The sequence below is a fragment of the Microcebus murinus genome, chromosome 17, assembly GCF_040939455.1.
Source record: "Microcebus murinus isolate Inina chromosome 17, M.murinus_Inina_mat1.0, whole genome shotgun sequence".
NCBI classification, from domain to species: Eukaryota; Metazoa; Chordata; class Mammalia; order Primates; family Cheirogaleidae; genus Microcebus; species Microcebus murinus.
The window spans coordinates 24,863,674-24,888,340 of record NC_134120.1 but is presented as its reverse complement, the minus strand read 5'-3'; the positions used below and the strand labels follow the sequence as shown (position 1 = coordinate 24,888,340).

Below are 24,667 nucleotides of genomic sequence, written 5' to 3'. Positions count from 1 at the left end.
GTCCCTAATCTTTGAAAGCATTAAATTTGTTGATGGAAATAATTCTAAAATTTCAGGTCCTTTCATTAAATTTTGAGCAGTTGCACACTCAATGCTAGATCTTAGGTGAAGCAGGAGAGGGCAGAACTATGCCTGTGTGTGTGTGTGTGTATGTGTGTGCGTTTTTCATTTTGTGATTCCAGGATTCACTTGTGATTTTTCCAATGCCATTTATTCCACATTTTAGAATCTTGAGTATTCATTTCCAAATTTACATTACTGATTTGAAATTAAGACACACATACACAAAGAACAAAAAGACTAGATCAAAAGGCCAAACCTAGAAATGGCTTAGAGAACAATGTTCACAGGATATTACTACGCATACATCTTCTAGCTAAACCCAAAGCAGTTCCTGTATATATGGCAAACTGGTGAAATGCCATCTTAAGGCTATCCATTTAGCTAATGATCTGCCTTGGTACAATGGCACTTACAAACATATTTGTCAGCTGAACCTGGAGGATAGCTTGCCTTTTAAGAGCTTCCTGTGAGCCTGGCACAGCTGCATCTTCAATGTGAAGTGTGCCACTGAGATCTACCAAAACAGCTTTTAATGCACGGCGTGCTGCCATCCTTCATTCCCTAGGAGAGAGCAAATGAAATTAAAAATACAGTTTAGGAAACAATGGACAATTAAAAACTGGTAAGTCTTCAAAAATATCATTCATACCCAGAAAGACACTGTTTAGCACTAAGCTGTTTCCCTTTTGGTAAAAAAGATGTTTTTAAAAATTGCAAATTTAAAATTTGATCCTTAAAACTTTTATAATGCTTAGTTTGTTTTTAAAAAAATCTTGAATTAAAACCCAGGAAGGAAAATGCTAAAAGAGATGTTACTATTTACTTTCAGGTTTCTTAAAATAACTCTTCGAACAATTCGTTCATTTATTTTATATTTAAATACGCAAATAATGTACTCTGAAGAATGGGTGGATAGAAGCACTAAATCATTACCAAAGTCTTCCTCATCTTTGGTTATAAATAATGAATATATCCTAATCACCTATCTCTGCTGCTGTCTCCTGAAATGGTATACATGGCCGAGGAGCTACCAGTGGTTACAGGTCACTGAGGAGGAAATTTCAAGTTACACAGTAATTCTGTAATTAGGAGATAGTTTCCTTACCTTGCAATGTGCAACTTTCTCTTTGCATATTCTCCCCTTAAACACTTCCTATTATGAGCTATAATATATAGAGAGCATAGGATATATGTGGTTTAAAGATAATTAATAAGGTGGGTCAGAACAGTATGGAAGCTAAAAAGAAGACTTTTTAGTTTTTTTAAAAAATTAATCCATTTATTGAGTCATTATTCTTTCCATTTGTTTTTATAATGAAATATGTCAGACATACACAAAGGTATCAAGTATGATACCATGCAAGAACCCCCTTCACCCATCACTCAGCTTCAGAAATGAAACACATCAGCTGGGGCCCTCTGTGTACCCTCTCCGATCCGATTCCCCTCCTACCCTTGCCTAAGGTAGCCACCTTCCTGTGATATATTCAAAGCTTTGTATTAATGGTACTCTGCATACACTTAGCAACTTACTTTATCACTTCACATCACACTTCTGCGATGTATCTATGTTAACACACGGAGCCATAGTCCATTTATTCTCACTCCCATATGGTAACTCATTGTATAAATATACCATAATTTATCTGTTATCCTAATCATGAACAGATTTGCATATTTTATTATAACAAAGAGTGCTTCTATGAACATCCTTGTACATGTCTCCCAGTGGACTGACCTGTAAGCATTTCTCTGAGGTCTTGCTAGGTCTGAGGGTGTGTGCTCATCTTCACTCTTACAGGATATTGCTATGTTGCCCTATTCATTCATATCTTCATAGGGTAAATGTTTACTGAGCATTTACTATGTGTCAAGCCCTGGTGTAACAACAGAGGTGGAGGAGCCATCTACTTTAAAGTGAGAAGCAGAGGGGAAGGGTTAAAGCTCAGCTAGAAAGAATCTAGGGAGATCTAAGTAGGCAGTTACCAAGATTTGTGGAGAATGTTATGGGAAGAGCCTTCAGGTGGTTTATGGCATCTTAACTTGGGACAGATGACTGGTGGGAAGATCTCTCTCTCTTAGCTAGCTCCCTGAGATGCGACAGAGAGAGCTCAGGACTGGTGATCAGCAGGCCCAGATGCTGGTCCTGGTTCTACCTCAGATTCACTGTGTAACCTTGGCCAAGTTTAACCCTCTCTGGGCCTATGTTTCTTCTCAATATATGGAGCAGGGAGACAAGATGAAGCCTCAATCTTTACTGCCTACATTCAGGAGATCAGGGCTAAAGAAATCAATGTGTTGCATCACTACCCAGAGACCGGATTTTCTCCTTTCAACACGGGCTTGCTAATCCCCACTGGGCTCACCTCCCAAAGCTGCAAGGAATACTCTAGATTGTCCAGTATTATCCTTTGAAATGTTGTTCTCCCTCAGGTGCAGTCCTGTCAGGAGGTAGGGGGATGGCAAAGATGACCCCTGAATTCCCTTGCAGCTTCTGGCTTGTAGCTCCTTTTCTCCTCCCATTGCTGCTGAGCATCTTCCCCACAGCTCTGCTCCCATTCCAAGCCAGCCATTTCCACACATGAGGTATACATATAAAATATAAGTAAACCCAGAGTGAGCCCCAGAACTGAAGCAAACTGCTAGCAAACACTGGCTGCTGACTAGCATGCATAGCGGACTTGCACAGGCATACAGGAAAGAAATGCATTTGTCTACAGGATAGAGCTATCAGCATGTTCTGGGTTAGCAAGGGAAGCAGAGGGAGAGAGGCCCAGAGATGGTACTCTAGCTGGACCCAAGGATTCCGTTAGCCAGGAGGGCCCCATGCTTGCTCACTCAGGCTGCTCTGTTCCCTATACATGTTCCCCAGAACTAAGCAGGTGTTCCCCCTCAGCAAGCTAGAACCTGCACCAAAGAGATGCAGATGGTAGGGGAAGTGGAACCAGGTGGTAGGGGTCAAATAGGTCCAGGGTTAGCTGAGTGGCCTTGGGCAAGTGTCACTCAGCCTATTATCCTAAGCCTCCATTTTCTAATATGCAAAAGGGGAAGAGTAAATACCTTACAGGGTTGTGAGGATTCAGTGAGTTAGGAGAATGTCTAGCAGTGATAAGCACAGAGTAGAAAGTTAAAAAGTTTTGAGACCTCTTCCTCTCCACTCATCACTATGTAACAGGTACCCCCAACCTCCCATGTGTGGCCTGGGGCCACAAACCAGGACAAATAAGGAGCAAAAGAGGCAATCTAGGAGGAAGCCATAAAGAAAGAAAAAGAAAAGTAAAAATAGCTCACATTTTTGGATTCTGTACGTATTTTACACCTGCGGTCCCCAATCCCTGGGGCCATGGACTGTTACTGATCTGTGGCCAGTTAGGAAGCAGGCTCCACAGCAAGAGGTGAGTGGCCGGCAAGCTAGCAGAGCCTCATCAGTATTTACAGCCACTCCCCATCACTCACATCACAGCATAAGCTCCATCTCCTGCCAGATTAGCAGTGGCATTAGATTCTCATAGGAGCGCAAACCTTACCGTAAACTGTGTGTGCACTAGGTTGTGTGCTCCTTATGAGAATCTAATGCCTGATGATTTCAGGTAGAGCTGAGGCAGTGATGCTGGTGCTGGGGGAGTGGCTGCAAATACACATTATCATTAGCAAAGAGGTTTGACTGCACAATAATATAATGTGCTTGAATCATCCCCAAACCACCAACCCCCTCTGGGCCATGGAAAAATTATCTTCCATGAAACTGGTCCCTGGTGCCAAAAAGGTTGGGGACCAGTGTTCTACACTGTGCAAAGTATTCTGCACCACGAGAAACACTCTGCAGTCTTTATCACTTCACTTAAATTCCTCAGCTTATTTTAAAATATCACTCTTGGACTTGGGCTTTCATTAATATAGCACGCTAAGTAACCAAATTAACTCTTCAAATGAAAACTAACAGTGCTAGATAAAATAAATAAATAAATCAATATGCCTCAAGGAGCGAGGAAGAAAGGAATTCTTACATCTGAATAAAACAAGAAACACAGGAGATGAGCAGAACACTGCAGACAGTTTTGGCCCCAAAAGCATCTACCACACTACATGATGTTGAGTTGTTTGTTTTTATTTCACCCCCTACCCCCATGGGCCTCTTTAGGGAATAAAAGAAAAAACTCAGGCCCATCTGAAGAAATAGATCTTCTGACCTAACAGCTAAGACTTTACTATAATGGTGAGCCAGAAATAAACCTGTCCCTGGCACTCTCTTTCCACCTTATCTCAGTTGACAACAAGAAAATCAAATGATTTGAAACCTGGCCCCAAGGGGTGGGAGGCAAAAAGCATCACAGAGAATTTGGAATCAGAAGCCAGCCCTGGACCCAGTTGGCAGATAAAATCCACAGCACCTAAGACAAGTTCTCAGAAAAACCTCAAGATTGTCATTAGAGTAACCTTGACTAGCAGGTTCCTGGCTGCACCAAATACAACCCCTACCCCACCTCAGGATATTCATTTTCATCCCAAACAGCAAAAAACCCCTCATAAATAGAATCAAATAAAATTCTAATAATAATGAGCAAGTAACCTAAGGAAACAAGTCACAGTAAGGGACAACCTACAGAGACAACAGATTGCCTAAGCAACCCTATAGGGGCTTCTGATAATGTAATTACCAGAATGCCTAGAAGTTTAAACAATAGACAAAATCAAAATTGTAGGCAGAAAACTTTCGAAAGATCCAATACTGAAACATGTAGAGATTCAGAAAGCCCAATGAATTCCAAACCAGATAAATGAAAAGAAATGCACACCTAAACCCTTGCTACACACAAAAGACAAAGAAAAGATTTTGAAAGCAGCAAAGAGAAAAGACTTTTAAAGGAGCAACAGTTGGATTGAGAGCTGAGTTCACATCAGTAATGATGACAGCCAGAAGACATTAGAATAGTACCGTCAATGTTCTGAAAGAAAATAACTGTCTTCTCAGGAATAAAAAAGAAAAACATCATGACCAAGTTGGGATTTATTCCAGTAATAATACGGTGATTTAAATTAGAAAAGCAATTAATGTTATTTAACACATTAATAGATTGAAATAGTAAAATCATATGATGTTAGTTCATGGAGAAAAAACATTTGATAAAATTCAGCATCTATTCACACTAAATACTCTTAAGCAACATAAGTAGGGAAGAGAACTTTAATCGGATAAAGAGTATCTATAAAAAGTCTTTCTGAGGCCAGGCGTGGTGGCTCACGCCTGTAATCCTAGCTCTCTGGGAGGCCGAGGTGGGCGTTTGTAATCATTATTCACAGATGACATAATTTTACACACAAAAATTAAAAAATCTGAGATTAACAAAATTAGAGAGTTTAGCAAATATTTAAAAAACTAGCGTTTCTATGTCACCAACAAATAATTAGAAAATTCTAAAACAAAAAGATATTATTTGCAATAGTATCATAAAATACACATTACCAAGAAAAGTCTAACAAAAGACACCAATGCTTTTATGACAAAATTATAAAATTTTAATGAAAGACATAAAGATATGCAGAGAGATACCATTTTCATGGATTAAAAGATTCAATATTGTAAAGATGTCAATTTTCCCTATAAACAGATTCAATGTAATTCTAATCAATATCCCAAAAGGTGTTTTGGAGAACTTGATAAGTTGATTCTATAATATGCATGTTAGTGCAAATGACCAAAGACACCCAACACACTTCAGCCAAGACTGAAGAAGAAAATGAAAGTGGGGCCTTGCTTTATCTAATATCCAAACTTAATGAATGAGGTCTTATAATTAAGATGATCTGGTATTACCAAATACAGAGACAAATTGGTCAATGGAACAGAAGAGACAATCCAGAAAAAGATCCCATTATGGGTAAAAACTCAATATATGACAGAGGCAGTGTTTCAAATCAGTGAAGAAGAAATTAAGCGGTCAAAAACATGGTGTTGGAACAACAGAATATCCGTGTGAGAAAAAATAAGACTCCCTTATCATACCAAACACAACAAATTTTTTCCAAGTAGATTAAACAACCACATGTTTGAGGCAAAACTGTACAACATTTAGATAGGAGAGTCTTCATGGTGACAACAGGAAAGGCTTTCTTAAACAAGATATAAAAAGCACAAACCATAAAGGAAAAGACAGATAAATTCAACTCTATTTCAAAAGCACCATAAAGACAGTGAAAATAAACAGAAAGACTTATTTCTAACACATGTGAGAAAGGAAACCATTCAGGAAATATAAACTATAAATATTAAGAAAAAGACAAACAACACAACAGAAAAAATGCAAAAGATCTCAACCTATCCTTTACAAAAGAGCAAATATGAACAGAAAAAAACGAAGATGCTCAAAACTCGCTGGTAAACAGTGAAATGCAAATTTAAACCACAATGAGATTACTGCACCAACCAACATATTGGCTAAATTTAAGTCTGAAAATATCAAAAGTTGTCAACAAGAATACCTACATACTGCTAGTGAGAGAATAAACCCATGCAAGTGTTTTGTAAATCAGTTTGGCATCACCATACTGTACAACCCAGCAATTCCACTCCCATGTGTATACCCTTCAGAGCTTCCTTCACATTATACCATGAGCCATGAACAAAAATGTCCATAGTGGCACTGTTTAACAGCTAGAAAATGAAACAACACAAATGTCCAAGAATGGAATGTATAAATAAATTATGGTATATTCATACACAGAATACAAAAGGCAGTGGAAATGAATGAATTACACTCACAAACATCATCTTAGATTAACTCTCAGAAATCCACTATAGGGTGAAAGCAGCAAGTCACAAAAGAATACATACAGTATGGCTTAATACTATAGCATTCAAAAATAGAGATGCATACATAAGTGACAAAACTGTAAAGAGAAGCAAGGGAATGATTACAGCAAGAGTCACAATCTTGGTTACTCCTATCCCAAAGGGAGCCTCTAAGAGATCTGGCAATACGCTACTTCTTTATCTAGATGCTGAATATATGGGTGTTTTTAATTTTATTATAATTATTACATATAGGTTTTACATACTCTTGTGCAGATGATATATTTCACGACAAAAATTAGTCTTGTTAAATTTCAGTCATTTTTCATATGTTTAATATAGTTATAAAAAACTAAGTTAGTCCACACAATTACTATACACTCATCACAAAACCCCCCACGCCTGAGGTATTTTGTACTTCAAGTAAATCCCTGATTCTGTTTATCTTTTATAATGTATCTGCTGAAAAAGAAGGGAAAAAAAGATATTAAGAGCTCTGGTTAATCATGGTTCAACTGCGAAATCCTCCTTTTTGTAACAGTCCTCATGTTATTCTATTTCTGATCTTTATGGTGACCTTGAACTAAAGGACTACATCAACAATAGCAACTATTACCTGCTTGAGAGGGGAAACAACTTGTTAGACAAAAGACTAGACTGTTCCTAGGGACTCTATTTAGATGTGTAATAGTTAAAAAATTCTGTAATTTAAAATACATTAACTGCACCAGAAAAGGACAGACAAAATGAACACAAAGCATTTTCTTTTTATATATACAGAGGAACCTAAACTTGCTTCTTTCAAAATATAACTTTTAGACCGGGAGCTCACACCTGTAATCCTAGCACTCTGGGAGGCTGAGGTGGGAGGATTGCTTGAGGTCAGGAGTTCGAAACCAGCCTGAGCAAGAGCGAGACCCCGTCTTTACTATAAATAGAAAGAAATTAATTGGCCAACTATATATATACATAGAAAAAATTAGCCGAGCATGGTGGCGCATGCCTGTAGTCCCAGCTACTCGGGAGGCTGAGGCAGGAGGATTGCTTGAGCTCTGGAGTTTGAGGTTGCTGTGAGCTAGGCTGACGCCATGGCACTCACTCCTGCCTGGGCAACAAAGTGAGACTCTGTCTCAAAAAAAAAAAAAGAAACCAAAATATAACTTTTATAAGAAACATTTAATATTCAATAAAAAATGTTACTTCTGAAAGTGACTAAAGAACAAAACATAAACAAGACTGGAAAAACACAAAAGAACTGTGCTGATTGAAAAAAAAACCTGTCCAACTAGAACCAGGTAACTGCCATAATATTGATAATTTTAATCCTTACTGAAGCATCCACATAGGCTTAATGTTACCAAAACATTAAAAAAAGCCTATATTGTTTGCACTCATCAGTTCCACAGAACATACTTTTTAAACTCTAACATGCTCTTCTGAAGCATCACATATTTGAGTGACTGAGACCTAGAAGGATAAAATTGAGATGCCCCACTCACATCTCAAAATATAATCACTTCTTCAGTTAGTTCCACTAACTTGACCACTTTTGCCATGATCTCTCTTCTTATCTGAACCTTTATAATACCTGTTACCTCAACTACAAGCTGGTTATTTGATAAAATGTAACTGTAAAATACTAATATCACCCTCGAAACAACTATAAAGGCTTCAATAGTCCATGATTTTGTTTATCTTGTGTTCACATCCCACCATTTCCTATAATCTGACAAGTTACATAGGAATTCCCACGGAAGAGCCATAAAACAACTGGTACATAAAACAACTGGTAAAGAAGAAAAGCAAATTCCCTCTCTCATCCCATGAGAAACTCTTCGAGACACTTTAAAGGACATCATCCTTGAATATTCCAAGGGCATCTCAATCCAATAAGATTTTTGACCCTGGAAGCTGCTCTTTGCCCTGTGATCCTTATGAGTGATTGGCAATATTATCAATCCAGATGCCAAATCGTGTCAGTTCTGCCTCCTTTACAGTCTTGAATCCACTCACCTCTAATGATTGATAGGAGGATTAGAAATAACACTCACCTCTAATGATTGATAGGAGGATTAAAGAAAGTAATCCTGGTAAAGTATCCTAGTTATGTATTGGTTGGGGGCGGGGGATAGAAAAGAAGGGAGGGTACATGACCGATGTATCAAGGACTATAAAAATCACAGTGCAAATTCCTAAAGCATTAGTATAACTTGAGGATTTGAGAAAACGTATCAAAATCTATTGTGGCATATAATTCAAAACTTGTGTAAATACTTAAGCTAAAACAAGATTTTTATTACAAATTTTCTACTGGGAGATTGGGGCTCCTCAGAATCAGAATATGCCTACCCACCCCATACAAATTCTCTTTCCTTCCCTATGTGGCTCTAGACTTTTCTGGAACCACTGCATGCACCCAATAAATGATGTTATTATTTAGTCAATTCCCAGTGAAAATTCTTCCAGTGCCTCCCTACATAGGTGTGGGAAACCTGCGGCCTTGTGAGGCTACATGTGGCCTTCTGAATCCTTTTGATTGAACCCAAATTTTACAAAACAAATCCTTTTATTACAAGAGGTGCAGCAGAGAAAGATGAAGCTTTTCCTGCCTCTTTTGACGCTTAAAGAAAGAACAATCTTGAAATTAGAAGGCCTATTCTACCACTCCCACCCCCCTACGCCCTCCTGTCCCCTGGCAAACTCCTTCAGGCCTCAGTCTCAGATAAGCATCCTGGCCTCTGGTGTGCCTGCCCTCAATCCAACTCCTTTGCTCTGGGAGCCTCCAGTGTGCTCCCCTTACACTTAGTGCTCTCCCGGCGACCTGCCCGCATCTCTCCTGCTAAACTCTTGCGCTCTGTGCATGGAAGGGCCGTGTTGCCTTTTCCACTGTGTTGTTGAGGCGTTCGATAAAGGCTCTGAATTAACTAAACTCATGAGTCCCTGTCCCTAGAGCAGAAAGGAATCAAGAACCAAATCTGCACCAACTCAATTTCCATCCCCCCACCTCTTGGAAAGGAGCCTCAGGACTGGTCGCTGCACTCTGTCCAAGCCCAGGTTCCACGGTCTGGCAAACACCAGACTGACCAGGAGAGACGCTAGCTTCGAAATACAGTCCAGGGGCACGCTTCCAGAAGTGACTACACGCCGGAGTCAGGACGCGCCCGCTGGATAAGCCACAGCGCCACCCACCCCGCCAACCCGGCGGAAGCGCCCAGCGCCTGGCTCTGCGCACGCGCAGTGGCCCCGCGGCCGAGGGGCGGGCAGTCCTCACAGAGCAAGCTCGTGGGTTGGCTCATGCCCCGCGGGAGGGACGCCGCACGTATCTCCCCGCGTCCTGTCACGAAAGATGCAGCCTTCACACAGGCGTGCGGCCACCGTCCCCAATTCCGCTTCTTCCTCTTCCGTCCTAGAGCTGCTCCTCACCCCCACTCCGCACGCCGTTCTCAGGAAAGCCAGCAACCAGCGCCACCCGCAGTCTCCTCGCAGCCGGCCTAGGGCGCACACAGCTGTCTGATGGACACCGGAAATGGCCCGGAGCCACACCGGAAGCCCCGCCTTTCCCAACACCACCTCCGCTCGGGTTTCTCTCCAGGGCTGGGGTTGGGACACCCACTATCCGGTCCAGTCCTGCTTCTGCACCGCTAACTGAGGAGCAAAGGAAGTTCTTTTTGAGACTTCCTCCTGCAAGGGCTCGGCCTGCTAGGCCGAGATGCACGAGGAATAACAAAAACTTCTGCCTTCGCTCAGTATCTCTTTTCCATTCCACAGCACCATTGTTGGACCAAGTGCTGTTGAGTAGCTTTCTTTCTCTCCACCCTCTCTCCTTCCACCACTTCTTATCCATCCCGAGGGGTAACTCAGAAGTTACACTTTCCTTCAAATCTCTCAACCTCAGCGTTTCCTCTTTAGCTTCATGACTAGCATCTGGCACTTACTGCTTTTTCCGTTGACCAGTACCTCAGGTGAGAGGCCCCTCCTTTCATGCATCAGCTATTCCTAACCCTTAGGCTGTGGTTTCCCACCCGGCCTCTCTCCCGGACAGAGCTATTGCAGGCCTATAGGTACAGCTATATCTAGAACCACCTGCCCTACACCCCCTCCCACACACATATGGGGGGAGGGGTCTCTACTTGTCTCTTCTTGATCCAGGTAAGTTATTTGGACTTAAATTCAATGCAGAGATGGTCATCCTTAGGTACTCACTATGAAAATGACTAAATGAACTTTTGGAGCAGTCTGATTTAATAGGATACACACTTTGGTTACACTTATGGAACCCCTTGATAAAACCGCTGCTCTGCCCTTGGCTGGGGAGCCACATGCTAAGGGAACACCATCCAATGCCTGTCAGAATCTCGGGTTTTAGCACCACAGATGTCAGGGTGGAAGTCTGTTCTTGGTGTGCTCTTGGCCGAAGAATGACCAAACACTAAAGTGTCAGATCCAGGTTGGTATCCTGGTCCTCTGACTCCTTCCTTGGAAAAAATCATCAGCAAGGCCAGTACAATGGAGTAACCTCAGGCAGGGAGCAGTTTCACAAGAGCAGTTCTTTATTGTAGAATAAAACAGGTCTGTCTCTGCAAGTGGAGACAGATCACTCACTACTCTCTGACTTCTTGGATTTTTCCTTTTATTAGCCCAGTCAGGAGGAGGGCTTGTTAGGGACAGAAAAACAAGAGGTAATGGAATGTTAGGGAAAGAAAAACGAGATAATGTTACGATAGAAGCAGAAAAACAAGGAGGGAACAGTTAAAATAAGAGGGAAATAGTTACAGAAAAATAACCAGGGAAAAACAGTTATTTCAGTCTTAAAGAATGGGTTAGACAGAGCCCGCCATAGGTTAATTGGATCCCATTGAAAAGAATGGGTTAATTGGAACAGAGCCCGCCAATCAAAAAACACCATAAACGGTGACTTTCCCCATCACAAATATAGGATAAAGGAATGTCTGGAACCTAATCTTTAAGTTATGTCCATTCTTGGAAACATCCAGACCCCAAACCCAGTGAGCCAGTAGTCCTAGCTACTTGGGTGACTGAGGCAGGACTATCACTGGAGTCCAGGAGTTTGAGGTTATAGTGAGCTATGATCATAACACTGCACTCTAGCCTGGGAGATGGCAAAACACTCTATCTCAAAAAAATATATATATTAATAATTACCAGGCTTGGACAATTGGGTAGTGTAACTTATGGTGTTGTTCACTGTTATGTGGAATTATAGACAGGACTAATCACTTTCTCCTCACCAAAAGATTCGTCAAATGATTCTGCTGACTCAAAGGTAAGATGAGTACAGAAGGAATGGGACCTCAAAAGGGAGGGGCTAAATTTGGAAAAAAAAATGGGGCAAAAAACCCAAAGGAGGAGTGAAGACATAAAGAAAGCAGTGTCTGAACTGAAACACTAATGATAGGATTCCAAAAGTTACCTTGATTATTAATATCCATGGACATTGCCCACTATATTTTCACAATCAGACCTCTAATGACCAATGAGAGACCGAAAATTTTAGCAAAAAGAATTTCATTTTGATTAGTATCAAAATGGTAATACTTTGTTGGTAATAGCTTTGCAAGTAATAAATCAATGAGAAAATCATTTACTTCACCAAAAACATTTTACTTCCGTAGAACATCTCTTTGGTTGAGGTACACCTAGAATAATCAAAGGTTAGTGATTTGGAAAAGACATCTAAATAATCTGGACCAGATTTCTGTTCTGAAACAGTTATTGGCCAGTTTTAAAGAAGAGGCAGCCAAAAACCACTGAGGTCTTAGGAAGTTTATTTGCCTTAAGTCACATGATAAAAGGTTTTGTTTGGTAATGAGAATATCCTGCCTCCTACATTTTACTATTCAGATACATTGCTTTCTCCTAAGTCATTGGAGTATATACACATAAAAACACAAGTAACTACCTACACCTACAGGGCACACATCAAATTGCCCACTCTTACTGTATCTAAAGCAGGGATTTAAAAACATACTTTATAGTCATGTTTTTGAAAATTTAGGGTTTTGTGGAAATGCTTTGAGAAGTATGACAAGAGTCAGGTGGAGGCTGAACAGCAAGCCTTTGGGTCCTAGCCCTGCCTTAACTAAAATAAATACATAAATGGACCTACTTTTACCTGTCTTAGATATTGAATTATTAGTTCTGTGTTAGAATTCCTTTGACAGTCTGGTTCTGTTGTCAATCAGAAGCTTGAAAACCATTATACTCGATTAAGGATTAGGGTACAAATTTGGCTTTTATAGACTAGAGCCAAGATCCTTCACAATAGTTGAGAGGCATGCAGATGTAGGGCCAGAATACATAAGGACCATAAACATCATGGATAGCTGAGTCCAGAATGATCACAAATTGTTAATTCTGAGAATGAAAGAAGGGGAGGATGTGGGCAAGCAGGCAGGCAGTTAAGTTATTGTTACTAAAATAAAATACTAAGGTTACTGAATCAGAACTGCTCTGGGGAAATGAGGGGTAACCTGTGAAAGCTCACAGACCTCCTTTCAGCCACATTAAGACTCAAATTGTGTAAGTGGCTTCCAGATTATGTGCCCTTCTGTGACTGCTCCCCAGGGAAGTGTGGACTTGGACACTATCCCAACATTAAATTAACATGAAGGAATGCTATAATATCTTATGTAAAAACTGATGTCAGACCAAGGTCTTCTTTTCTTTTTAAAATTTTGTATGGCTCATACATAGCATGTGGAGAAATGGGAGTGCCCTCCCATTTAACTGCTGCTTTTGAATCTGTTCAGTGGCTCAAACTTGAACTTGTGCATCAGCTCTGGTAAAAAAAAAAAAAAAAAAAAAAAAAAATTGCCTTTAAGTACTAAAATATGTTAGTCACCCACATAAGCCAACTAATTAACTAGAATTCCAGGTACATTTCCTTGGCCCAGCTGTAAGCCTACAGCCCAGAGATCATCCATCTCCAACTCAGGCATGGCCAACAGGTATTCAATCCTGCTACATAGTTTTAGAAGTAACTTAAAGTCATGGAATGAAAGTTGCTCATGAGTCCTCTGGATGTCACCAATTTAGTTAATTTGCTGAAGAAAAAAAATGGATGTGAATGTTTACTTTCATTAAATCTGTACTCAGCAGTTTTATAGCAAAGAACATATATATAAGAGGTGTTATACACAAAATGGAGATTAATGCAGTCAACATGAACAGGTTTATACTAAGGTACACATGTGCTTGACTTGGAAATCCAACTTTATTTACAAATATTCTATAAACAAAGATGCCATTCAACCCTTTTAAAATATTATATTTGATAATTTCCACAAAATCCATTTACATAGTTCCAACCTTTCTGCATAAAACTGTAATATGGGATGGGCAAACAATCTCACAAGATGGTCTACGGCATAAAAACAAAGCAAATAAAAACCAACTTATCCAGCATGAATGTGCTATTGACAGAGAGAATGAAGAATTAAGGATCACATCCTTCAGTGTGCTACTCCACCAAGAAACGGAAACATGATAATTTTGGGGGGAGGTAAATGCTTCACAATAAACTATCTTCTTATGTAGTAGAGTTTAATTGTGATTGTTTAAGATTACTCTTACAGGCTAATATTTATGCTGATTTTTTTAAAAAGCCATCATTGTAAAAAGGGCACAGATTTTTCTAGATTTTCTACCACTGAAAATATTTTGATATTGGTCTGGTCTCAATATTCAGACCAATTAATAAAATAACAAATACATGAAAAGAACTTAAAAACACAATCATGTGACTGTGACTTACAAAATTAGAATTCTCCCTGAAATCAGAGAGTATTACTCCTCAATAGTATCTATAAATTTGAATTCTTCATAGCTGAGATTATACACAAAATATTTAACCAAAGATTTAAAAATAAAATTATCCAAATTGCCCATTATTTTGTATAAATTATTTTTTTTAAATCCTTTAAATTTTATCCAGGGGGATAATGATTCTCATGTCATGGCTAAGTCACAAGGAACTTCAAAACTTTGTAAAAAAAAAATTCATCCCTGAGAAGTGAGAGATAGAAAAATATCTAAAAAAAAAAAACAGAAGCAACAGTCCTGTACCCTTTTAACAATCTTTACTAAGCATAAATTATTATTAACAGTCAGCAATCAAATGTATTCCAGTCCTGGAGAGTTACTACCTCTGATCATCTGATCTTTTTATAATGAAAATACAAGTGCAACATTAAAAAAAAAAATCAGATAAATAGGAACTCTGGTTTTATTGTCTGCTTTACATTTTTGTCAAGTGCAAGGTCAGCCTGCTAAGATATGAATATTCCAAAGTAATAACTTCTGTTGGCATCTCTTCTTCTGAGTCTCCATTTCCTCCACTGATATTCACCCAAATAATAAAAGTAATACAATTGCAACTGAGTTTACTATTATCAATGGCACTGCAAAGGAAGAAAAAAAACAATTTGTTACTATAAAAAAAAATAGGCAGGAAAAAAATTAAGCAATAGTTACTAGCATCCAAGAAGGATGGAATTATCGTATCAACATCATAAACATGTTGTACATAGTTACAAGAGAGGAACATTAAAAAATACACTACAGGCCGGGTGTGGTGACTCACGCCTGTAATCCTACCATTCTGGGAGGCCGAGGTGGGCGGACCGCTCAAGGTCAGGGGTTTGAAACCAGCCTGAGCGAGACCCCATCTCTACCAAAACTAGAATTGATTGACCAACTAAAAGTATATATACCAAAAAAAAAAAAAATTTAGCCAGATATGGTGGCTCATGTCTATAGTCCCAGCTACTTGGGAGGTTGAGGCAGAAGGATCACTTGAGCCCAGGAGATTGAGGTTGCTGTAAGCTAGGCTGACGCCACGGCACTCACTCTAGCCTGAGCAACAAAATGAGACTCTGTCTCAAAAAAAAAAAAAAATACACTACATCATAAAATCCAAAATTTATTTTAAAAAGGTAACTGGGAATGAAGGTCATACTGGCACAACTAAATCAATGTGAAACATCTGTGGATGGTGCTGGTGCAACTCTGGGAACACAGAAGCACATTGGACCCAGGCCCACGTGGCTGCCGTGACACTTGAGATTAGAAATACAGTGCAAAGACAATTTTGTACCTTCATCACTAAATTAAGAATGAATTTATTTAAAATTGTATACAACGTTGTGATAAAGAGAGAAGAGGTTATAATTTAATGGTCTTAAATAAAAGGTTCTGAACTCTTCTTTCTTGAATTGCTTGAAAATGTTATTACACTAGATTAGCAGATATGAGTCCTTTATTTTTCTCTTGAAAGCCTTCCAATGCTCTATGTGGCTTTATAACTTGGAAGCAATAGAATTTCCAAAAGGCAAGAATATCGCTATGTTTTTCAGCTCTAGGTAACACACAGATTACACCACTAAACATTCTATCTGTACCGACTGGCTTAGAAAGGAGAGGCAAACTGAGAAAAAAGCCAGTAACTTTCAAGCAGTAAAGCCATGTTAAAGAGGAAAAAAAGATTCCCACTACAAAAAGGGTATGTGATAGTATTCACTTAGAAGGTCTGCTACTTAAACTGAACCATAAAATTAACTTAAGAGTGCCGTGTTAGTTTTTCTTACCTCTCATCACAGTTCTTACAGATCGAATAAGGTTCACTAGTTGAGATTTAATTCCTGGCTCCTCTCCGAATCCACCAATTCCCTGGTCTGTTCCCCAGCCAACTGTATAACATAAAGATGATTAGCTGTGTTAAAATTTATTATGCATTCGCCTTATTCTCTCATTAGTCATCTTTTAAAAGATTAGTTTGAGCCCTTGACATAAAATATAAAGTCATATGACTTAATATTAATAAGAAAAGTTAAAACAATATTAAGTTAAAAAAATTTTTTTTTACTTTTGATAGCAGCAATGACCTCATTTCACTTCATTTACTCTCTAATTTTATAAAAATAAATTAGTCTAAATTATTCCATGGCATTTAATTTAAGGAAGGTGACCACTGTGACACCATTTTTCCCTCCTTTTTAAAGGTATCAAACAAAATATTTATCAGGTCACAACTGAAAACCAAAGCATATTATCAAACTATATAATTAATTAGCTCAGTTTAGAATTCATAAAATGCAAAATAATCTTTAGTATAAAAATGCTATAGCTGAGAATCATTTTCCAAATGAATTAGGGAAACTTTTAATGTAAAAGTTAATCATAATGGTAGTTAATCATAATCCCCAAAAACCAAAATCCTTAAAGTCTAAAATCCCCAAAGTCACAATCCAGAAAGATCAAAATCCTGGAAAAATAATTTTTAAAATTCTTTAAAAAATGTTTATTTACATTTTTAAAGGTGACGTGTTTGAGAAACAGAAACACAACAGAACACTTCATAGGCCACTTAACACAATAAAACAGGTAATAATAAACATATTTTTGTAAGCATAAACACTCAGGTATACTACTGACAGCCGCATGCTTATAAGTATTCATAAGTAGGTCAAAAAGGGAAATGTATAAATGTACATCACTATGGTTTGTAATTGTGTGCACCCAGCTTTATAACTGTGGTCATCTGAAATATAAGGACAAACAACCTAACTCTTTTGATGAGCTTAATCAAAAACTGCAATGGGTCACCACAGTATATGTAGTCACTCAAAAAGCTGAGATCTTGAGAAATTTTATCTTTTACAAATGCAGTTGTACAAAAATGATATCTCTTCATTTACTGAGGAAATTGCAACATTTTTATATACATGTACCATGCTTACACATAAATACAACATTGTGATAATGCACTTTCGTGGAATCAAACTTGCAAAAACTACATAAAACAAATTAGAACTCTCTGAAAGTCTCCACACAATTTATACCTCTAGTATTGGAATTGTGCAAAGATGAAATATATAGCTTAGGGAATTGTAAAAAATAATGCCGGAAATTTAAAATAATAAAAAAAATCTAAAAGAAGAAAAAGAAAACAACTAAAATTTAACATATGAAAACATGTTATTACAGGGGTAGATTATGGGCAATTTTATGGAAATAGTCCATAAAAACTGGCCAACTTTCATATTCGTTAACTATATTTTGAAGTCTTATATCTCAATGCATAGCTGCTTTTTGGCCAGGGGCAGTGGCCAAATCATTTCTTTATCTTTTATGCTAGTTCTTTGTCTATTGCCTTATACATTTTTCTAAAGACTTACATGTCCTCATGCCTATAATCCTAGCACTTTGGGAGGCTGAGGCAGGAGGATCACTTGAGGCCAGGAATTCAAGACCAGCTTGAGCAATGGTGAGAACATGTCTCTACAAAAAAACTCAGAAAGTAGCTGGGTGTAGTGGTGCACCCAGGAATTTGAGGTTGCAGTGAGTTATGATGATGCAGTGAATTATGATGATGTCACTGCACTCCAGCCTGGGCAACACAGTGAGACACTATCTCAAAAAAAAGAAAAAAGAATAGCTGCTTTTTTTCATTTAGGACATAGCCCTTCTCTGAAAAGACATTCATATTCATTTTCTATGTGGTACTGCTCTTTTTGAAATTATTCTATGATTTGATATACATCGGCATGAGCATTCCCTATTAAATTTTTCCATTTTCTGTGCCATGCTTCTGTGTCATTTTGGGTACTTAGAATTTCATTCCACATGAACTCATATACAGACCACAATACTGGTGATCAAACAGAAACACCACTGCATGTCTTTCTTATCCTCCCATGTGCATAATTATTTCCAAACCAGTGAGTAGCTTTGCTGGCTTCCTCAGGCAAATGAGGCTTTAATTCATTAAAAGCCCCTGGAATGCCATCAGCTGGAAGGAAAGCCAATACAGGCAAATGACATTTTTAAACTGAAGTTATCACCATTGCCGTATCTTGTGGCCAATCCACTCTTCTGAATTTTCTGCGAAATGCAAATAAAGAAAAAACAAGGTAATAATTCCACCTAACATGCTGCAACAAACACAATGTAACTATCCTGCATACTCCTGAAAATGCACTGATCTCTTCCAACAGAATTTGATTTTCAGGATTTTAACACCTGGGATTTTAATCTTTTGGGACTGTGACTTTTCAGGATTTTAGATGTTGAGGGATTCTGATCTCTCAGGATTTCAACATTTGGGATTATGGTGTTTGAGAGTGTGTTTTTTGGGATTATGATCCCAACCTGTAACAGCTTGATTAGGCCTTCTCAGCATACTCTAGCCTGCCAGCAGGACACATCTTCCCCTCTTTTTTGAAGTGAGAAATTTAGCCCTCTACCCCTTATTCTCTGTAAATGAATCTTTTACCTTCTATGTCATTTCCCTATGCTATTACAAATCATTTCTTTATCTTTTATGCTAGTTCTTTTTCTATTGCCTTATACATTTTTCTAAAGACTTACATGTCCTCATTTCTGTCACTTGTTCTTTTGTCCTCATTTCAGGTCCACTTTTCACTATCTCATATGATTACAGGGCTTAATTAATTCCTGACATGCTAACCCTTAAACCATGGATAGAGAACAAGTCTTTATTTTACACATAAAAGAACCAAGTATTAGGAAATAAGATTTCACTTTGTTTAATCAACTTTTATTTGGTTGAAATAATAGCTAAATAGTGGTTGCTTGGGTGTTTTTGGGTTTCTTTGGTCTTGTCACTGAGATATGTTGTGGTATAAAACTAATTTAAAATTCAAGTTCACAATAGAGCTGATGTTTTTTGACTCCTACTCACCCTACTAGACCCAGGCTCAGGTTCTGCTTCCAGCCCTTCCAGTCCACAGGGGTGTTGCTCTTTTTTGAGCTTCCATGGTATTAATACAACCATCATAGTTATTCTCACAGCCTCTGCTGTGAGACTTGCAAGACTCTTTCAATAGATGTCTCTGTAACCTTGCTCTCTCAGCTTTTTGAGTTTTCTTCTTTAAAGGGTCAGATATTTCTATCTCATAATCCTGTGATGATTCTCATGGCCTACTGAATAAAGTCCAAACTCCTTAAATTGACATTCTACCCTTGTATCTTACCCCCCACCTCCCACCAAGTATTCCTATTCACAGTCAGTTACCCACTTATTGCTGTACATGTGAAAAGCAGTTTCTAATTTAGGTCTGACTTCAATGTCAGTGCCTTTCCTAATTTCCTTCCACATGTCAGAATAAATCTTTTTTCCTCTTTGCTCCCCAAACAATCCACTGAATGCAGCGACTTTGTTCTCCTTCTTGGTTAGTTGTTTTGAAGTGTCTCCCATTAGATTACAAAATCCTGGAGAACAGGGAACGCAATTTAGCCATCTTTCTTCACCTCTTCACTCTTTCCCACTCCCCATCCCACAGTAAGTACTCAGCAAATGTTTCTGGAATTAACTGAATTATAGTAGAACGAATTAATCTAGGATAAGGTAAAATAAGGTAATTTCTAGAATCATAGATGAGACTTACAAAGAACTCTATTCATAATTTTTAAGACAAATGAATTATAAAATGAACCAATCATTCAATGGTACTTTTGGGGGTGAGGGGAAGAAATTCTCCAATATTCAACATACACATCTATCCAAGCTAAAAACAATTTCAGAAGTGCTAAAATGTGAACTAACATGCACTGTAGAATCGAGGACACAAGATACACCTGCATCCTGCCCAGGCAACATCACCCTCTCCTACTTCTGGATCTACTTCTCTCTCCTTTTCCCTCTCTCTGGCAAGGAAATATACTGGCCAGGCAGGTGGCTCACTCCTGTAATCCCAGCACTCTGGAAGGCCAAAGTGGGAGGATCACTTGAGGCCAGAAGTTCGAGAATAGTCTGGGCAACACAGTGAAACATCTACAAAAAAGAAAAATTAGTCAGGCACAGTGGCCCATGCCTGTAGTCCCAGTTACTTGGGAGGCTGAGGTAGGAATGCTTGAGCTTAGGAGTTCATGCTGCAGTACTCTCCTTTTTGTGCTCTCCTTTCCCTGAGAAATTTCATCTTCTTACATGGTTTCATTTATCATCTATGCTTGACAAATTCAAATTTCAGTCTCCACCCTGGTTTATGCTTCTGTTCTATGGACTTAAATCCAACTAACTATTTTACATCTGCACTTGTCTATCTCACAGAAATCTCAAACTTGGGATATCCAAAACTTATTTCATTATCTCTTCACCTCGTCTACTACCATCACCCCTAATTTTCCTTTAATATTCTATAACTTATTAAAGGCACTACCCTTTATGAAGTTACTTAAGCCAGAGAACCAAGAGATCTTTGACTTTATACTCTCTCATTCCCAATGTTCAACAGTAAGTTCTACCTTTTCTACTTTTAAAATATCTTCTGATCTGTATTAGCTTCCTGGAGCTGCCAAACCAAAGCACCACAAACTAGGCGGCTTAACACACAGAAATTTTTTCATAATTCTGGAGCCCAAAAGTCTGAAATCAAGGCGTGAGTTGTGTTGGTTTCTTCTGGGGGCTCTGAGGGATAATCTAGTCCATGCCTCTTTCCTAACATCTGACAGTTGTTGGAAATCCTTGTTCCTTGGCTCATAGCTGCATCATTCCAATCTCTGCCTCAGTTGTCAGGTGGTCTTCTGTGTGCATCCATGTGTCTCTTTATGTCTCTCTCCTTATAAGGATTCCTCCAGTTATTGGATTTAAGGCCCAACCTAATCTAGCATAACCTTAAACTGATTACATCTGCAAAGATTCTGCCTCCAAATAAAGTCACGTTCATAGGTACCAAGGGTTAGGACATGATCCCTTCTTCTTTTCTGTATAATATAATGATGAAGAGATGGATTCTGGAGTCAGATTGTTTAAGTTTGAATCCTACCTTCACCACTTTCTACCTATGTGATCTTAGAAAAGCTGTCTACTCACCTACTACTGTCTTTGTGTTTCTGGCTCCCCACTGGAAAGTGGGGACAAAAATTGTAACCATCTCATAGGGTTACTGTGAGGATTACATCAATTAATACATATAAGGCACTTGATACAGATCCTGCACATAGTGCTACCTTAAGTATTAGTTATTATTATTGTTAGAACACCTACCTGTCTCTACTTGCCCTATTTAGAATAGTTCTTTCCACATCCACTCCTCTCTTCCAATCTGTTCTCCAGAAGGATCTTGCAAATAACACAAATCTGGTCACATTACTGCCTTGTTTAAGACCCTGTTTTCACTTGCCTCAGACTTTTTACACCAGCTCTATACTGTTTAACGCTCAAGATCCTTAACCTTCCAACTTTTCCTAACCCTTCACCTAGTTAACGTTCATTCACTTATCAGATTTCAAGTTTGATACATTTCCTCCACGAAACTTTTGCGGATTCACAGATTATATCTCCCTGCACTTCTTTTTCGTAATATTCTGCATACTTATTGTTATCTGTTCAGTTTTTATTTAAATGAACTTCCATTGGAAAAGTAGGGTGACTGCTCTAACTTCAGTGCCTAATAACATGGGCCTGGCACATAATTCGTGCTCAATAAATCTCTTCTGAAGTAATCAATGAAATGAATCAATCTTGTTCGTGAGTTTGAGTTTTAGTGATTCACACAGAGATATTTGATATACTGTGTGACAAACGATTCTCATCATGCAGTATCCTGCCTCCACTTTGCCTCAAATAGCAAAATGCAGCCCGCATGGGATGGAATGGCGATTGCTGGATTGTCCTGGTAGGCACAACTTGTGTCTTCGTTTTTGTATTCCGAGATTCTAGCAGTCCTTGGCACTTTGTAGGCACCCAATAAGCTGTGTGAAGAAACTTTTCTTGGAACATGGGTGGCTGGATATTCTAACTCCAACACTTTGCTTTTCCTATTATCCCCAAAGCCCAGGAACCTCTATGGCCCTCAACCTTTTCACTCTTCTAGCAAAGCTCCAAAATGAGCCACGCCCCCTGCCCCCAACTCTTTAACTCAAAGCTCAGACCCTGAGTTTTCGATCGTTAAAAGCAGTCACAAAGAAAATCCAATTTAGTTACTGACCTAACCTAATAGCAGACAGGGGCGTCCCTGGGTCACCTCCGTACTGCCCCAGCCCGGCCCCCGGGGCCTCGCACTCCGTGGCCGTCTGCCGAATGTGCAACCCGCAGTTGAGTTCGAACCCGGTGAGATGAAAGGCTCGGCTTCCCCTCCAAGAGAGTGTCCCCTCCTCACTCGGAAACAAACCCTCGGCCGTTCGTCGGTCCCGGCCGGGGATGTCCCCTCACGCGGCCAGGCTCGTGTCCGCGCCCCCGGCGGCCGCGCCCCCGCCACCTCAGCCCGCGCCCAGCAGCCCGACTCACTGTTCTTGAGGAATCGCTCCTCGTGCAGCACGGCGATGGCGTTGACGCAGAGCAGCGCTGCCTGCAGCAGCGAGTACAAGGTAAAGGCCATGGCCGTCGGGAGCCGCTCAGTGTCCAATTCCCCGACTCTTCTCACGCCGCCGCAGCCAGGGACGTGGCGCCGCCGCGGCGGGCGCTTTCCTACGGCAGCCGATGGGGCCCAAAGAGCGCTCTCCGAGAAGCTCCGCCCCCATCCGGCTAAGACCCGCCCACCCTCAACCGCGGCTGTTTGAGACGGTCGTCGCAAGTGGCTGTTGAGCACCCGAAATGTGCCGGGTCCGAACTGAGAGCTGCAGCCAGTGGGAAATACATGCCGGAATTCAAAGACTTAGAACAAAAACAAGGATATAAAATAATATCCCTGTAATTTTTTAATGTTAATCATATGTCGAAATGATCACATTTTGAATATATTGGGGTAAATAAAATATATTGCCACCATTAGTTTTTCCTGTTTATTTTTGCTTTTTTGTTTAAGGTGGCTATGAAGACATTGAACATATGAGGCTTTGTTTATATTTGTATTAGACAGAGCTATGTTAGATGCTCCCAAGAGCTGCCTGATGTGTTATTAATAATATTCCCATTTTACAGATGAAGGAACAAGGATGCTAAGGTGCAAAGTTTAGCAGGTGCTCACCAGGCAAGTCGAGAAAGATTTCTCACGCAGAGATTAGGATAGGAAGAAGAGGTTTATTTATCCCCCCTCCCCCGCCCCAGGAAAAGGACCAGCACAGAGCTGGAAAGAAGAAGAATGTGCTGGCCTCGAAAACTAGCTATTGAGGTTTTTAAAGGGAGTTGTAAAAATGGCAGGGTTCAGGCAAGAAACTGCTGTATTCACTCCTTCATTTCTTCTTGATGGCAGGTAGATAACAAAAACTGTGAGGATGTCAAAGTCCAATTGCTGGCTTCCTGCCTTTCCTTGGAGAAGGAGTTAGTTACTACAGGAAATATGACTCTGTACTCAAGTTATGGTTGAGTCTTAGAGCTTGTACCCTGCTGTTGGCTCAGGAACTCTTTAGACTGTAAAAAGGCAGATTCTTAAAAAAAGAGAGACAATTTTGAAAGAAAGAGATTTAACATCTTTTTTCAGTCCATTCAGCTCTTTTCAGAAGTTGTGCAAAACAGAACCCCTGCAGGGTATCTGTTAGTGAGAGAACTCATAGGACTGATCTTTAGCTGTTACTGGGGAAATTGTGGGTTTGGGCATTTTCCTGTTATTTTTGCAAGGCTGCCCCTTTAAAGGGCTCTGACAATTTTTTTAAATTTCAAAATATTAAAGGGGTATAAATATTTTTGGTTACATGGATCATTTTTATAATGCTTGAGTCATGTTTGTAAGTGTGCCCATCACCCAGATAGTGGTCGTTGACAAATACAATTTTTAAAAAGTGAAAATAAAATAACATGTCTTGCACAGTGAGAAACATTCCTTCCTTGACCAAACTCCGGGCAGGATCCTCTGAGCCCTCTTTTTGACCAGGCCTCAACTTTGGTCTGCAAAACTA

The 24,667-nt window shown here is 39.4% G+C and overlaps 2 protein-coding genes across 5 annotated transcripts in view; both read right to left on the bottom strand.

Annotated features, from left to right (window-relative positions):
* HDHD2 (haloacid dehalogenase like hydrolase domain containing 2) overlaps positions 1-11,722 on the bottom strand; it is a 33,328-nt gene extending 21,606 nt beyond the window's left edge. The window contains exons 1-2 of one of the 4 annotated variants that reach the window (XM_012745366.3): positions 10,277-11,722; positions 514-624 (exon numbers count right to left, since the gene is read on the bottom strand). In XM_012745366.3, coding sequence (XP_012600820.1) covers positions 514-614 — 101 coding nt within the window. In that variant the 5' untranslated portion in view covers positions 615-624; positions 10,277-11,722. The other 3 variants (XM_012745368.3, XM_012745367.2, XM_012745371.3) reach the window with 3 other exon arrangements.
* Positions 11,723-15,080: 3,358 nt separating this feature from the next.
* On the bottom strand, positions 15,081-23,327 carry IER3IP1 (immediate early response 3 interacting protein 1). The gene is made up of 3 exons (XM_012745372.3): positions 23,121-23,327; positions 16,459-16,560; positions 15,081-15,273 (listed from the first exon to the last, which is right to left on the bottom strand). Exons 1-3 carry the CDS (start codon positions 23,209-23,211, stop codon positions 15,218-15,220), a joined length of 249 nt encoding a protein of 82 aa, XP_012600826.1. The 5' UTR covers positions 23,212-23,327; the 3' UTR covers positions 15,081-15,217.
* Between the last annotated feature and the right edge of the window lie 1,340 nt (positions 23,328-24,667).

Excerpts from the sequence above, each read along its gene's own strand:
- IER3IP1 (XM_012745372.3), bottom strand. The coding sequence starts at position 23,211 with ATGGCCTTTACCTTGTACTCGCTGCTGCAGGCAGCGCTGCTCTGCGTC. Across the intron at positions 16,561-23,120 it reads GGAGCGATTCCTCAAGAACA|TTGGCTGGGGAACAGACCAG; the intron begins GTGAGTCGGGCT and ends TATGTTATACAG. Across the intron at positions 15,274-16,458 it reads TGTAAGAACTGTGATGAGAG|TGCCATTGATAATAGTAAAC; the intron begins GTAAGAAAAACT and ends CTTCCTTTGCAG.